Below are 13,085 nucleotides of genomic sequence, written 5' to 3'. Positions count from 1 at the left end.
ATTGACTAATCATAGAAAGAATCAGCATTCTTGGCGTTTATCATTCTTTTAGCACCACTCCTGGCAAAAATGCCACATTAATTCACCAAGATCTCTCGCTCACTTTGCCACCTTCAATGATGGTTTTACATTCTTGCATACTCCAGCTATTAATTTCACAGCCTGAATGTTACAAATAATACTAATAATGTTGTGTCATTCATTTCAGAGCATGAGTCAGCTCCCGACAATATTTTGGTTGCTCAGTCACTACACAAACACAAAGCACATTTTCTAGTCTCATCTGACCGCTGGTAAGGGATTTTGTGGAGTAGATATACAGTCTTGTGCTTGAATAGCTGATGGAAAATGATTAACACGAGAGTAAAGGAAGCTTCTTTAAAAATAATAATAATTTAAAATTTGAAAATTCTGTCATCGATTTCTCACTTATTTACAAAGTTGTTTGATTTTTTTTTATCTTCTTTTGAATACAAAAGAAGTTATTTTGAAAAATGTTGGAAACCTGAAACCATTGAATTCCATATTTGTTTTTCCTACTATGGAAGTCAATGGTTACAGGTCTCTAACATTCTTCAAAATATCTTCTTCTGTGTTCAGCACAATAATGAAACTCCTAAATGTTTAGAATCACTAGAGGCTGAGTATATAGTGAGTACCTTTCAGTTTTTGGGTGAACAATCCCTTTAACAAGGTGTTTCTTGATCACGAACACTGACTAATAACAAAAGGAATCAACATTCTTGGCGTTGATCATTCTTTTTGCCTCACTGATGGCAGAAATGCTGCATTGATTTCCCATAATCTCTCTCCATGAGAAGCAAAACTGCCTTGTTGTACATCTATACCCACCTTAAATAATGGTTTTACATTCCTGAATATTTCAGCTATTAATTTCTTAGCCTACAAAATAATATTAGTAATGTTGTCATTCATTTTAAAGCATAAGTCAGCTCCTGACAATATTTTGGTAACTGTGTTTTTGTGGAACAGATATACAGGCTTGTAGTTGAGAAGCTGATGGAAAATGATGCTTGGCAGAGTAATGGAAACTTCTTTAAATATATTAAATAGATAATTCAGTCAAATTAGAACATTCTGTCAGCGATTTCTTACCTCTTCTCAAAATTGTTTAAATTTCTATTTGTTTTCTGTTGAATACAAGAGAAGTTATTTTGAACAGGGTTCATACGGTCATGAAAAACCTGGAAATGTCATGGAATTTTGACATGCATTTTCCAGACCTGGAAAAGTTTTTGAAAAACTGAAAAACCCCCACAAAGTTTTGGAAAAGTCATGGCAATCACATACTCTCACATTATTAGTGTGGTGTAAGCATTATCTAAATCAGTTTTACATAGATATAAATATAAATTTAAACTAAATAGATTGCTGTAATAGATTTGAACATGCATTGTTGTTCTTTTACCACGCTTAATAAACATTGCATGAAACATAAGGTCATGAAAATTTACTTGAAAGTCTTGGAAAAAAACATTGAAAAATCATGGAAAATCATAAAATATTTGTAGTAAAAATGTGTATTTGAAATATGTTGAAAACCTGAAATCATGGAATTCCTTATTTGTTTATCCGACTATGGAAGTCAATGATTCCAGGTCTCTGACATTCTTCAAAATATCTTTTTCTTTTGTGTTCAACACAATACACAAACTCCTAAACATTTAGAATCACTTGAGGCTGAGTAAATAGTGAGTAACTTTTATGTTTTGGGTGAACAATTCCTTTAACAAGGTGTGCCTTGACCGTGAACACTGATGAAAGGAATCAACAACCTTGGCATTTACCATTCTTTTGGCACCACCCCTGCAGAAATGCAGCAATAATTTACAAAGATCTCTTTCCATGAAGACCAAAACTGGCTTGACGTACATCTATAGCTCACTTTGCCACCTTCAGTGATGGTTTTACATACTCCAGCTGTTAATTTCATGTTATAAACAATACTAATAATGTTGTGTCATTTATTCGAAGCAGAGTCAGCTCCTGACAATATTTTAGTAACTCTGTGATTTTGTGGAATAGATATACAGTACAGGCTCGTGATTGAGAGGCTGATAGAAAATGATGCTTGCTAGATTAATGGAAACTACTTTAAAGAGATAATTCACCCAAATTGGAAAATTCTGTCATTAATTTCTCACCCATTTACAAAGTTGTTTGGTTTTATTTTTTCCTGTCGAATACAAAATAAGATATTTTGAAAAACGTTGGAAACCTGAAACCATTGAATTCCATAGTATGTTTATCCTACTATGGAGGTCAATAGTTACAGGTCTCCAACATTCTTCAGAATGTCTTCTTTTGTGTTCAGCACAATAAAAAAACTCCTAAATGTTCAGAATCACTTGAGGCTGATTATATAGTGAGTAACTTTCACATTTTGGGTGAACAATCCCTTTAACAAGGTGTACTTTGACCGTGAACATTGACTAATAATGAAAGGAATCAACATTCTTTTGAATGCGTTTATCATTTGTTTGGCACCACTCCTTGCAGAAATGCCACATCAATTCATGAGGTGCTAAACTGCAATGACTTGTATGTACATCTAAGTAATTTTGCCAACTTCAATAATAGTTTTAGCTACTAATTCTGTAGCCTAAATGCTAAAAATAATACTAATTATGTTGTGTCATTCATTTCAAAGCATGAGCCAATAATGGCAGTGCTCAATCATTACACAATCACCCAGCAAATCTTCTGTTTCATCTGATGACTTTTGTGGACAAAACTTATGATTGATATGATGATGGAAAATGGTGCTTACCTAAGCAATGGAAACGTCTCTTAAAAAAAAAAAAGGTTGCAAAATGTACAACAAGGTGTTCCTTAATCATGAACATTGACTGATAACAAAAGGAACCAATATTCTTGCCGTTTATCATTCTTATTTTACCACTCCTTGCAGAAATGCCGCGTCAGTTCACCAAGATCTCTCTCCACGATGTGGATGAGAATATTCGACTGATGGCGGAGAAAGTGTATGCTTCAGCTCTGAAGGAAGAGGACACTAAGAACACCTTCTCCATGTTCACCGTACCCGAGGACTGTCCCATTGGTTTGCAACAGGCTAAGGAGTGGGAGCTGCGCAAAGAGCTGGATGAGCAGAGGTCGGAGGAATCGGTCAAGAGGTCAGTCAAGTCTACTTTTTACAATACTGCAATACAGGTTTGCATAACTTTGATATAAAGACATCCCAATGTAAGCCAAATGCCAAATTTCCTGACGTTCGCTAACAAAAAAAAAATTTTAAGACCTATAAAAGGCTGAGTCGTTAAAATTAATTAAATTAATAGTTGATGAATCAATTTAGAGAAATGTAAGGCCCTTGAAGTATTAAAGTCCTAAATGCTATTTTTTTCTTTTTCCGCAGAATTCCATTTTTCCAGAATTCCGCAGATTTTTACCCCATCATTAATTGTGTTTATTTACTTGAGTAAATGTGTGTAAATATACATTCATTCAGTTTTTAAATTAATTTCAGTAACATTATTGACTAATATAAAAATGTTCATCTGATTCATGTACAATGCAGTTTGTACAGTAAAATTTTCTGTCTTTTGGTAGATAAATTAAATGATAGACTTGCTTTCTTTACCAAATAAAGTGGATATAATTGGATGTGCATTGTAAACATTTAAAAAATTAAAAATATATTATTTTTTATTTCCCACATTAAAGTTTAGTTATGATACTCCCAAAATAATTCTGCAGAAATCCGCAGATTTCTACCAAAATTCTCTGCAGAAATAGCAAAAAACGTTTGCATATTCTGTCTGGCCCTACTGATGACTTGTATGGTGACTGCATTTGACTTAAGTGACTGTCTGCTGACTAACAGAAAATAAATTAAATGGTACCGAAATAACAGTGTCACCATAAAAATGGTGAAACCACATGATAAAAAATTACATTTTGATAAATTTAAAGTCAAATTAGAAATGATAAACAAAAATCCCTGATATCCCATTACTTTATTAATAATAATAATAACAATAATAATAATAAAATTCCCAGATTTCCATATATTTTATAATTCCACGATATTTCAGAAATTCCTGTGGGAACCCTGGATATTTAGTATTCACTTATTTTCATTCTTTATACCCCATTTAAGGAAACAGAGTTTCAAGCTGATGCGGTCCCAGTCGATGTCCCTGCAAATCCCTGTGGCTCCAGACTGGGCCATGTCTGTAGTTTCAACCCTTTTGACCCCGTCTGCACCTGAAGGACAGATGCCTGTCAATATCCCAGAATTCCAGAGGGTCACCATCAGTGGGGATTACTGTGCAGGGGTAGGAGGCTAACTAAATGAATTGATTAAACTTTCAACTTTGATACTGAAAGCTAAATAACTTTAAAATGCTCATAATGACAATATTTTTGTTTTAATTTATACATTTACATTTCATCAAGTGGCAGATGATGTTATCTAAAGTGCCTTACAAATTAAAACAACAGAAATAGTAATAAAAGAACAAAATGAACAAAAAATATGTAAATAATATAAATAATATGATCATTCTAATGCAGTATCTAATATACAGTATTATGTGTATTTTTAGAATTCAGTTTCTCCATACCAGGACATAATTAAAATGTATATCTTTGGCTGCTTTTAACATTTTGGAAAATAAAAGCATCATATGAACCACAACAAAAGGCATTAACAAAAAATAAAGCTTAGATGGAAAAGTCATGGGTGACAAACTTAGGACACCCTTAGAGTTAATATAGGAGTTGAGAGGGTAAGTAGCAATCATACAAATCAAATGCCTTTAATAAACTGATCGACAACAGGTTATATTTTAATACATAACATAAGATAACATAAGATAACATAAGATAACATAAGATAACATAAGATAACATAAGATAACATAAGATAACATAACATAACATAACATAACATAACATAACATAACATAACATAACATAACACTGCCTGGCTTTTATTCCATTGTAATTTTGGGAGCAACTGTTTTTAATCGAAGTGATGCCACGTGCAGCTTTAAATTTCTAAAAGAACCGTGTCAGAAGATGTATCTTATCCTAATATTTGTACTACTGCCAAACCTATACAAGCCAGAAATATGTAAATTACTGCAATAAAGTTCAACTATAGACGTCTTCTTTTTGTTTTGGCTGGGCAGTGTGTGAAATTCACAATATGAGCAAAGTGAATAAACAGGGCAGGGAATTTATATTTGAGCCAAACATCTACTGTATGAAGTAATTAGGCTGAAAAGTGTACAAGCACGTCACACCTGTATTGTGCTAGTTCAGTTAGCATTTGCATGACCAGTAGAGGTGAGGCTGCAAGTTAAATAGTTTGCATGGGCTATTAAATTAGAAGATGAAAGAAAGCATTGTGTCCACATCTGTTACTTTAAGAAGCACATTAACATTCAGAAATGCTGCTAACAGAAGTCTTTAATCGAAATTCAAGGCATATACAAAAGTACACTTTAAAAGTTTGAGGTCAGTATTTTTTTTAAATGAGAAATTAATACTGTTTGTCAACAAGATACTATTTAATATGATAATAATAATAATAATAAGAAGAAGAAGAAGAAAGAAAAAAAACAAAATAATATATTATTAAATTATTAATATATTATTTAGTCAACTAAATAATTTGGAAAAGAAATATAAAAATATATATATAATATATTTTATATAAAATATTTTATCTAAAAGTTTTTTTTTGTAAAAATATGTATTTTCATAGCTTTGAAGATTTATTATGTTTTAGAAATTTTAGATAATTATTTTTTAAATTTTAACATAGTTTTTTGGGAGGGATTAATGGTTTGATTTAAATAGCGTAAAAATATTTTCATATTTTTCCATTGTTTTTTGAACAGCACAAATTTTAACAACTGTTATTTTTTTGTGTTTTATAAAAAAACTTTGATTTCATTTGATAATTTGATCAGTATAGTGGCAATGCATTTCTGTTACATTTCTAATATATCATATTCTTTTCCATTCATCAAAGTATCCCAAAAACAAAACATTTCAACCAAAATGTCAAACAGTACAGTGTTTAAATTAAATATTAGTGAGACAAACCAGTATAATATAATGATTTGCTAAGGATCATGTGACACTTAAGACTACAATAGAATAGGGTTGTCGCGATACCATTAATTCACCTTACGATAATATACCAGCTGAAGTATCACGAAAGCAAATAAGGTTGTGATACTGTAATTCATAACTCAAATTACAAAGAAAAAGGTCAGGAATACTATATTTTACATGTTATAATAGAGCTACTTGAATTGAATTAATAATTTCCTTATTATTAAAATAAGAATTATTTGCACATCACTTCACCTAAAATTTATTCATTCTCTTTGTTTATTTTGTAGATAACTGACCAAGAAAATACATTAAATAAAGATACTAATTATCTTTTTTTTTTTTTTTTCAACAAAATTAGGCTATATGAAAAGGTCAGAAATTGTTTCAATGTTTCCTGTTGCTATTTTGGGGTTTTTCATCTATTGTTTTTTGGTGGTTTTTTTTTCAGTCTTATCAGAGAACAATCCAAAGTAATTCAAAATTTCATTATGTGAGTCGTTCTTTTAAAGAGATTGCTACGGTTGTCATAGCTACTAAATCATATAGACAGGAACATACTATTAAAATAAAATGGTCTATTGTTGCACAAATGTTTGAGCAATTTTGTGACTTTTCCACATGTAACATTATCTATTGTAGATTGACTATTAATGACGATACTACCGTTTACAAACTATAGTGGCACGGCAATTAAATATATATATATATATATATATATATATATATATATATATATATATATATATATATATATATATATATATATATATATATATATATATATATATATATTCAGTTGAAAACAAAATTATTAGCAAAATTAATTTTCTGTTTAAAATATTTCCTAAATGATGTTTGACAGAGCAAGGGATTTTTTTTTTCCTATTATATTTTTTCTTCTGGAGAAAGTCTTACGGTTTTTAATTTTTTAAAACCATTTTAAGGTCAATATTATTAGCCCCCACAAGTAATATTTTTTTCAATTGTCTACACAACAAAGTATTGTTATACAATGATTTACTTTACCTAATTACCCTATTTTGCCTAACTAACCTAGTTAAGTCTTTAAAAAAACTGTAATTCTTAGTTGTAATAATACTATGCCATATTGCTGTTTTACTGTATTTATGATTAAATAAACATAGCGTTTGTGAGCATAGAAGACCTCAAATCTTACCAGCTTAAACTTTCAAACCGTAATGAATAATGAGCATGCTATGTGAACTCCTAAAATATGTTTATTAACCTATGTTGATTTCTGACAGATAACGGTTGAGGATTATGAGCAGGCAGCAAAATCTCTGTTGACAGCGCTTTTCATCAGAGAAAAATATTCCCGGCTGGCATATCACCGCTTCCCCAGGACCGCAGCCAAGTTTCTACGGAGTGCCAATAATGAAAAGTGGAGTGAGGATGAAGAAGTGCTGCCAGGTATGTTGTGGTTGGCAACAGTTCATGCACAATGCACAATTAACTGTCTGAAGCAAGACACTACAGGTGAATAGAGTAAACACGCAGTGCTTTCCCAAACTGTTCCCCCTTACTGTTTTCTAGAATATTTTGTTATATGCAAATATATAAAAAGAATCAACAAGTGGTTAAAAAAGTTTTTCAAAATTGACAGAAAAAGACAGAAATGGATGTAGCTCAATTTTGATGAAAGACTTCAAATGTTGACTACTTTATTTATATTTCTAGCACACAAATCATATATAAAATAATAAATACTACCCTGACACCCTGAAATATATCACCCTGCAGCCCAAGACTGGTTACTCACTGAAGCTAAGCAGGGCTGAGCCTGGTCAGTAGCTGGATGGGAGACCACATGGGAAAACAAGGTTGCTGTTGGAAGTGGTGTTAGTGAGGCCCATCTAAGTGGATGCTGCACAACGGTGTTGGTGTGGAAAGACTCCTCTCTTGATTGTGAAGCGCTTAGGGTGTATGGCCATACACAATAAATGCGCTATATAAATACACATTCGTTTACAGTACATTACCTAAATAAAATAAATTGTCCCTTTTTTGTTACATGAAATGTTGTAAATAATCAGGAAATTTGTTCAAACAACGCATCTGTAAAATCTTCAGAATATAAATATGAATAAAATAAAAAGTTAAGTTCATGTAGGAGCTGATGAAATGATGCAAGGCCCGATGTAGTATAAAAAAACAAATTTGAGGAAAATGCCCTTTACAAATATATATTGTAATGTACAATAACAAATCTACAATAACACACTAATAAAATGCGACAAAGAAGAAACGTTTAAAGTATATTTATGATTTTTTTTACATTAGATTGAAAAAAAAAAACACTTAAACCCAAAAAGAAGAAAAAAAAAATGTGTTTTGTCTTCTACATAAGCATCCATAAGCACAAAAGCTATGTGACAGTGGCAATGACTTGCCTGTATACCTTATATTCTGACTGTATAACTGTAAAGTGATACTACAAAAAAGTCATGTTTCTATTTATATCAGCACTTACACTTACTGACGTGATGTTATGCTTAATTTTGATTGGCAACAGATATCTGTCCCTCCCCAAGTGAGGGTGAGGATCCCTACAGTATGGAAGACCTTCCACAGAATCTCAACTATTCCCTTAAGATGAAAGATGGAATCATATATGTCTATGATAACGAGGATGCATTAAAACAGGATCTGCCACGGAGCTTGCCATATCCTGACCTGGAAACCTTTGCTATCGATTTGAGCCACGTTCTTGCCATGATTGCAGACGGACCAACGTGAGTTTGGACATTTCTGTCTGACATTTCTTGACAATAAAATGGTCTCCAGATGAAACAAACTGGAAAAAATTGAAAGAAAATAAATGCAAAAAAATATTAATAAACATGATTTATAGTGCTTTACTATAGTATATAGAGCTGCACCATAGATGGGAAAATCTAATAATGCAATATTTTGTTTATAAACATTGCGATATGCTTACTGTTTGACCAGATGTATACATTGTTTGACAAGTATACAGTTTGATAAGATTGTTTAATTTGATTGCAAAAACAATTTTTGTTTCTAGTCCAAAATTATTGTAGATCAAGTAAAATTATTTTGTTTTTGCCTTCAGAAGAAATAAGTCAAAATTAGGAGTTTTTCCTTAAAACAAGGTACATTATCAGCCAATGGGGAAATTAAAATAATCTTATTTTCGCTTTGAAATGTAAGTATTTGGACTAGAAATAAGACAGAAATTTTAAGTAAAAAAACATTTTTTACATTAATCTTATAAATAATTAAATACAATTAATCTTTGTTACACCTCCAATCATACTTTTATGTGCCCAAATTCTCTTGAAGGACTCAGTCAAAGGCCTTAAAAACACATGCAAATGATATTGTCACTCTGCTATGATTAAACTTAGCACTGACTCTGCAAACTACATCAACTTCTCTTTTCTAGGAAGACTTATTGTCACAGACGGCTTAACTTCCTGACCTCCAAGTTCCAACTGCATGAAATGCTGAATGAGATGGCTGAGTTAAAGGAACTGAAGTGTGTTCCTCACAGAGATTTCTACAATGTCAGAAAGGTATTTCAAATAAAATGTCAATCAACACTCATTTTTAAACTGCATTTTCCCCTCTAACCATTTGTGAATATTCAAAAGAGTGCAAATTTGCACAGAAATTTGCTCAGGTTGTCAAATTAACCCATCATCAAATTCAAAGCGATGTCATTTACCTATAAAACCACCATTGGCTCTGTTCCTATATACCTGAATTCCCTTTTTAAACTATTGGTTATTCCTCATTTGACTGAAAGGAAAGGAAACAAAATGAAATAAAATAAGAAGCTAAACAAAACAAGAAACTTAACACAACCAGGGATGGGAATAACAGCACTATAAATAAATGGTGTTACTAACAGTGATACTTTTTTTCAGTAATGAGTACAATGGCATTACCGTTACTGACAATAAAATGACCGTTACTATAATTGAAAACACTGAAGCGGTTTTCTTGGGAGCAGCGTCACTGTTACCCATAGGACCGCTTAGATGGAGTGCATTTCCATTGTTTGCCAATCAAAGGCAGAGTAGTGTGGGTGTTCAGTGGTCAGTCGCACACAACAACGGGAGTCGGAACGATGACAAATCCAACAAGTTCAAATATATAAATATAAGCTCTACTTTTCCTCGTTGAGGTGAAAGGTAAGAATAAGCATGTATTATGCAACTTATTCATGCATTCATTTTATTTTTGGTTTAGTCCTTCTATTAATTTGGACTGTGGGGCAAACCGGAGCACCTGGAGAAAACCCACTTGAACGCAGGGAGAATATGCAAACTCCGCACAAAAACGTCCACTGACCCAGCCGAGGCTCAAACCAGACCATCTTGCTGTGAGGTGACAGTACTACCTACTGTGCCACTGTGTCGCCTCATGCAACTTATGCTTAGAAAAAAAAAAAGATTCTCTCGGCGCTGGTGACAAGTAATTCTAATCTAATGAAGCACCTCACGTCGTCACATGCCGCCACAAAATTAGTGACTATGCATGTGATAACATGAGCTCTGCTACCAAAGGAGGATATGATGCCACAACCTTAAAGCAAATAAAACTTAATTATTCTCCACCGCAAACACTTGAATTACTCTGACAGAATTAAACAAAATATTATCTACATAAATAGTTGAGGACATGCTGCCATTGTCTCTCACATTGTCCCACAATACCATTAAAATAGTTTAGATTAGTGTACAATGTTTTTTATTTGTTTATTTTTTAAAAAATTAAGTAACGCAATAGATACTTTCCCAGGTAATTAGTTATTTTTATAATTATGTAACTCAGTTTACTATTTATGAGATGTAACTAAATCTAACTACTCTTAAAGAATGTGCTCAATACTGAACACAACACAAAAACAAAAAGCAAAACACAAAACAAAACACAAACAAAACTCTGATTTATAAAAAATATTGTGTATAAATCTTTTTAAAAGTGAACATGCTATAATCAATTATTAATAATTTATTCATTATTATGTCTCATTTGATTATTTAAAGTGGTTCAGTTTAGTTCAAGTTAAATTCTCTCAACAGATTTGTTTTTATTGATCACAACCTTTGTGTGCGAAGTAGCATACTCACATTTGTGTATACGCCACATTTCTAAATGAGACCCCTGGTGATTGTCCTGCTTCCAATTCCCCAATTTGTAAGTTGCTTTGGAAAAAAAGCTGCTTAATGAATAAATGTAAATGTTTTCAGGTTGACACACACATTCACGCAGCAGCTTGCATGAACCAGAAGCATCTTCTGAAGTTCATCCAGGACAGCTATCAGACAGAAGCGGACCGAGTGGTGCTGGAGAAAGGTGGAAAGAAGTTCACCCTCAAACAGGTCTTTGAAAATCTCAAAATGGACCCTTATGACCTCACAGTGGACTCACTGGATGTGCATGCGGTACGTGTTGCACGACCTCCAAAATGTGTTTATAAGTCTCAAAAAAAGATATGCAACTAAGAAACTGCAATGTTGTTTGTTACAGGGCAGACAAACCTTTCATCGCTTTGATAAATTCAATTCCAAATACAACCCGGTTGGTGCAAATGAGCTCAGAGAGATCTACCTCAAAACCGATAACTATATCAACGGAGAGTATTTTGCACGTCTGATCAAGGTAAAATGTCATCAAGTCTGTGATAGTCGCTGATTCAGCTAAAATAACCTTTAACTGACAGAACATATTAGTTCTTAAAGGGATAGTTCACCTAATAGTTACAATTCGGCCGTTATTTACTCATCCTTCACTTGTTCCAAACCTGTTTGAATTTATTTTTTCTGTTGAACACAAAGAAAAACATACTAAAGAATGTCGGGGAAAAAGAAAAAGATCCCTTGACTTCCATAGTTTTTTTGGTTCCTACTATGGATGTCATTGGCTACTTTTCCCCCAACATTCTTCAAAATATATATTTTAATTTTTTTTCAACAGAAAAAAGAAAGTCATGAAAGTCCACTTGAGTGTTAGTAAATGGTGAGGAACACCATTGATTTTTGTGTGAATTATTGCTTTAAGAATGAAAGTCACAAGTTGTTATTGCACTGTACAGGAAGTTGCTCATGACCTAGAGGAGAGTAAATATCAGCACGCAGAACCTCGCCTCTCCATTTACGGACGAGCACCAGAGGAGTGGGAAAGTCTGTCCAAATGGTTCATCATGCAAAAGCTGCACTCCCCTAACATGAGGTGGATGATACAGGTGCCTAGGATCTAGTAAGTGCTCTTCTCTTGTAACAGAACATAGCAATTGAAATACATTTAAAGGTCTTGTGAAGTGCTTTGAAATGTGCATTTTTACTCTATGTTTGATGTAATCTGAAAAATGAAGAGAGGGTGGGACAGAGTAGCTCCAATAGCGAAAAAACAGCCAAATGCATTTCGAATTTATCTCGGCTCTGCAGTGAGAGTGGTTGAACTCAAGCGCATCTACTGAAAAGCAAATGAGAAGCGTCTTGAAGGGGGCAGAGTATGTCAAATACTAGAGAGCATTTGATTGGTCAAGATTTGATGAGAAACTGGAGTATGAGGTGACGTGATGAAAATCGTTGATCCATTTAGGTGGAAGAGACAAACTGCAAGCTTTGATGTTTATATCTTCTAAACATGAATTTTGTCACTGTTTTGGAGCACACCAACTATTTGATATGCTTAAAATCAGAGTGAAACTAACATCTAAAAAACATTTGTGATTTGAAGAGTGACTTTTTTGTGGATCTTGCCATTTTAAGCCATTCCTCTTCACAAAAAAAAAAAAAATGCTATTGAATTAAAGTTGCTCTGAAATAAGTCCGTCAGCTCTCACAGGGTCAATGGTGAATGCTGATTTCCACGTGTTTTTGGTGAATAAGAACGAACTCTGGCCTTATGACATCTGGGTTGTTGCTGCAGTGTTGGCAGTTAGTTGTATTATTGTTGTCCTGAATGTCTACAGTAGT

At 32.9% G+C, this 13,085-nt stretch overlaps 1 protein-coding gene across 5 annotated transcripts in view; it reads left to right on the top strand.

Annotated features, from left to right (window-relative positions):
• ampd3b (adenosine monophosphate deaminase 3b) overlaps positions 1–13,085 on the top strand; it is a 34,534-nt gene that overhangs the window by 8,874 nt on the left and 12,575 nt on the right. For all 5 annotated transcript variants that reach the window (XM_021467594.3, XM_073928916.1, XM_005159055.5 and 2 more), the window contains 8 exon segments: positions 2,933–3,155; positions 4,142–4,319; positions 7,380–7,545; positions 8,648–8,867; positions 9,542–9,671; positions 11,355–11,549; positions 11,635–11,766; positions 12,200–12,363. In XM_021467594.3, the coding sequence (XP_021323269.1) occupies positions 2,933–3,155; positions 4,142–4,319; positions 7,380–7,545; positions 8,648–8,867; positions 9,542–9,671; positions 11,355–11,549; positions 11,635–11,766; positions 12,200–12,363 (1,408 nt within the window).

The sequence above is a fragment of the Danio rerio genome, chromosome 18 (genome assembly GCF_049306965.1).
Source record: "Danio rerio strain Tuebingen ecotype United States chromosome 18, GRCz12tu, whole genome shotgun sequence".
Taxonomy (NCBI): domain Eukaryota; kingdom Metazoa; phylum Chordata; class Actinopteri; order Cypriniformes; family Danionidae; genus Danio; species Danio rerio.
This window is presented reverse-complemented; position numbering and strand designations above follow the sequence as displayed.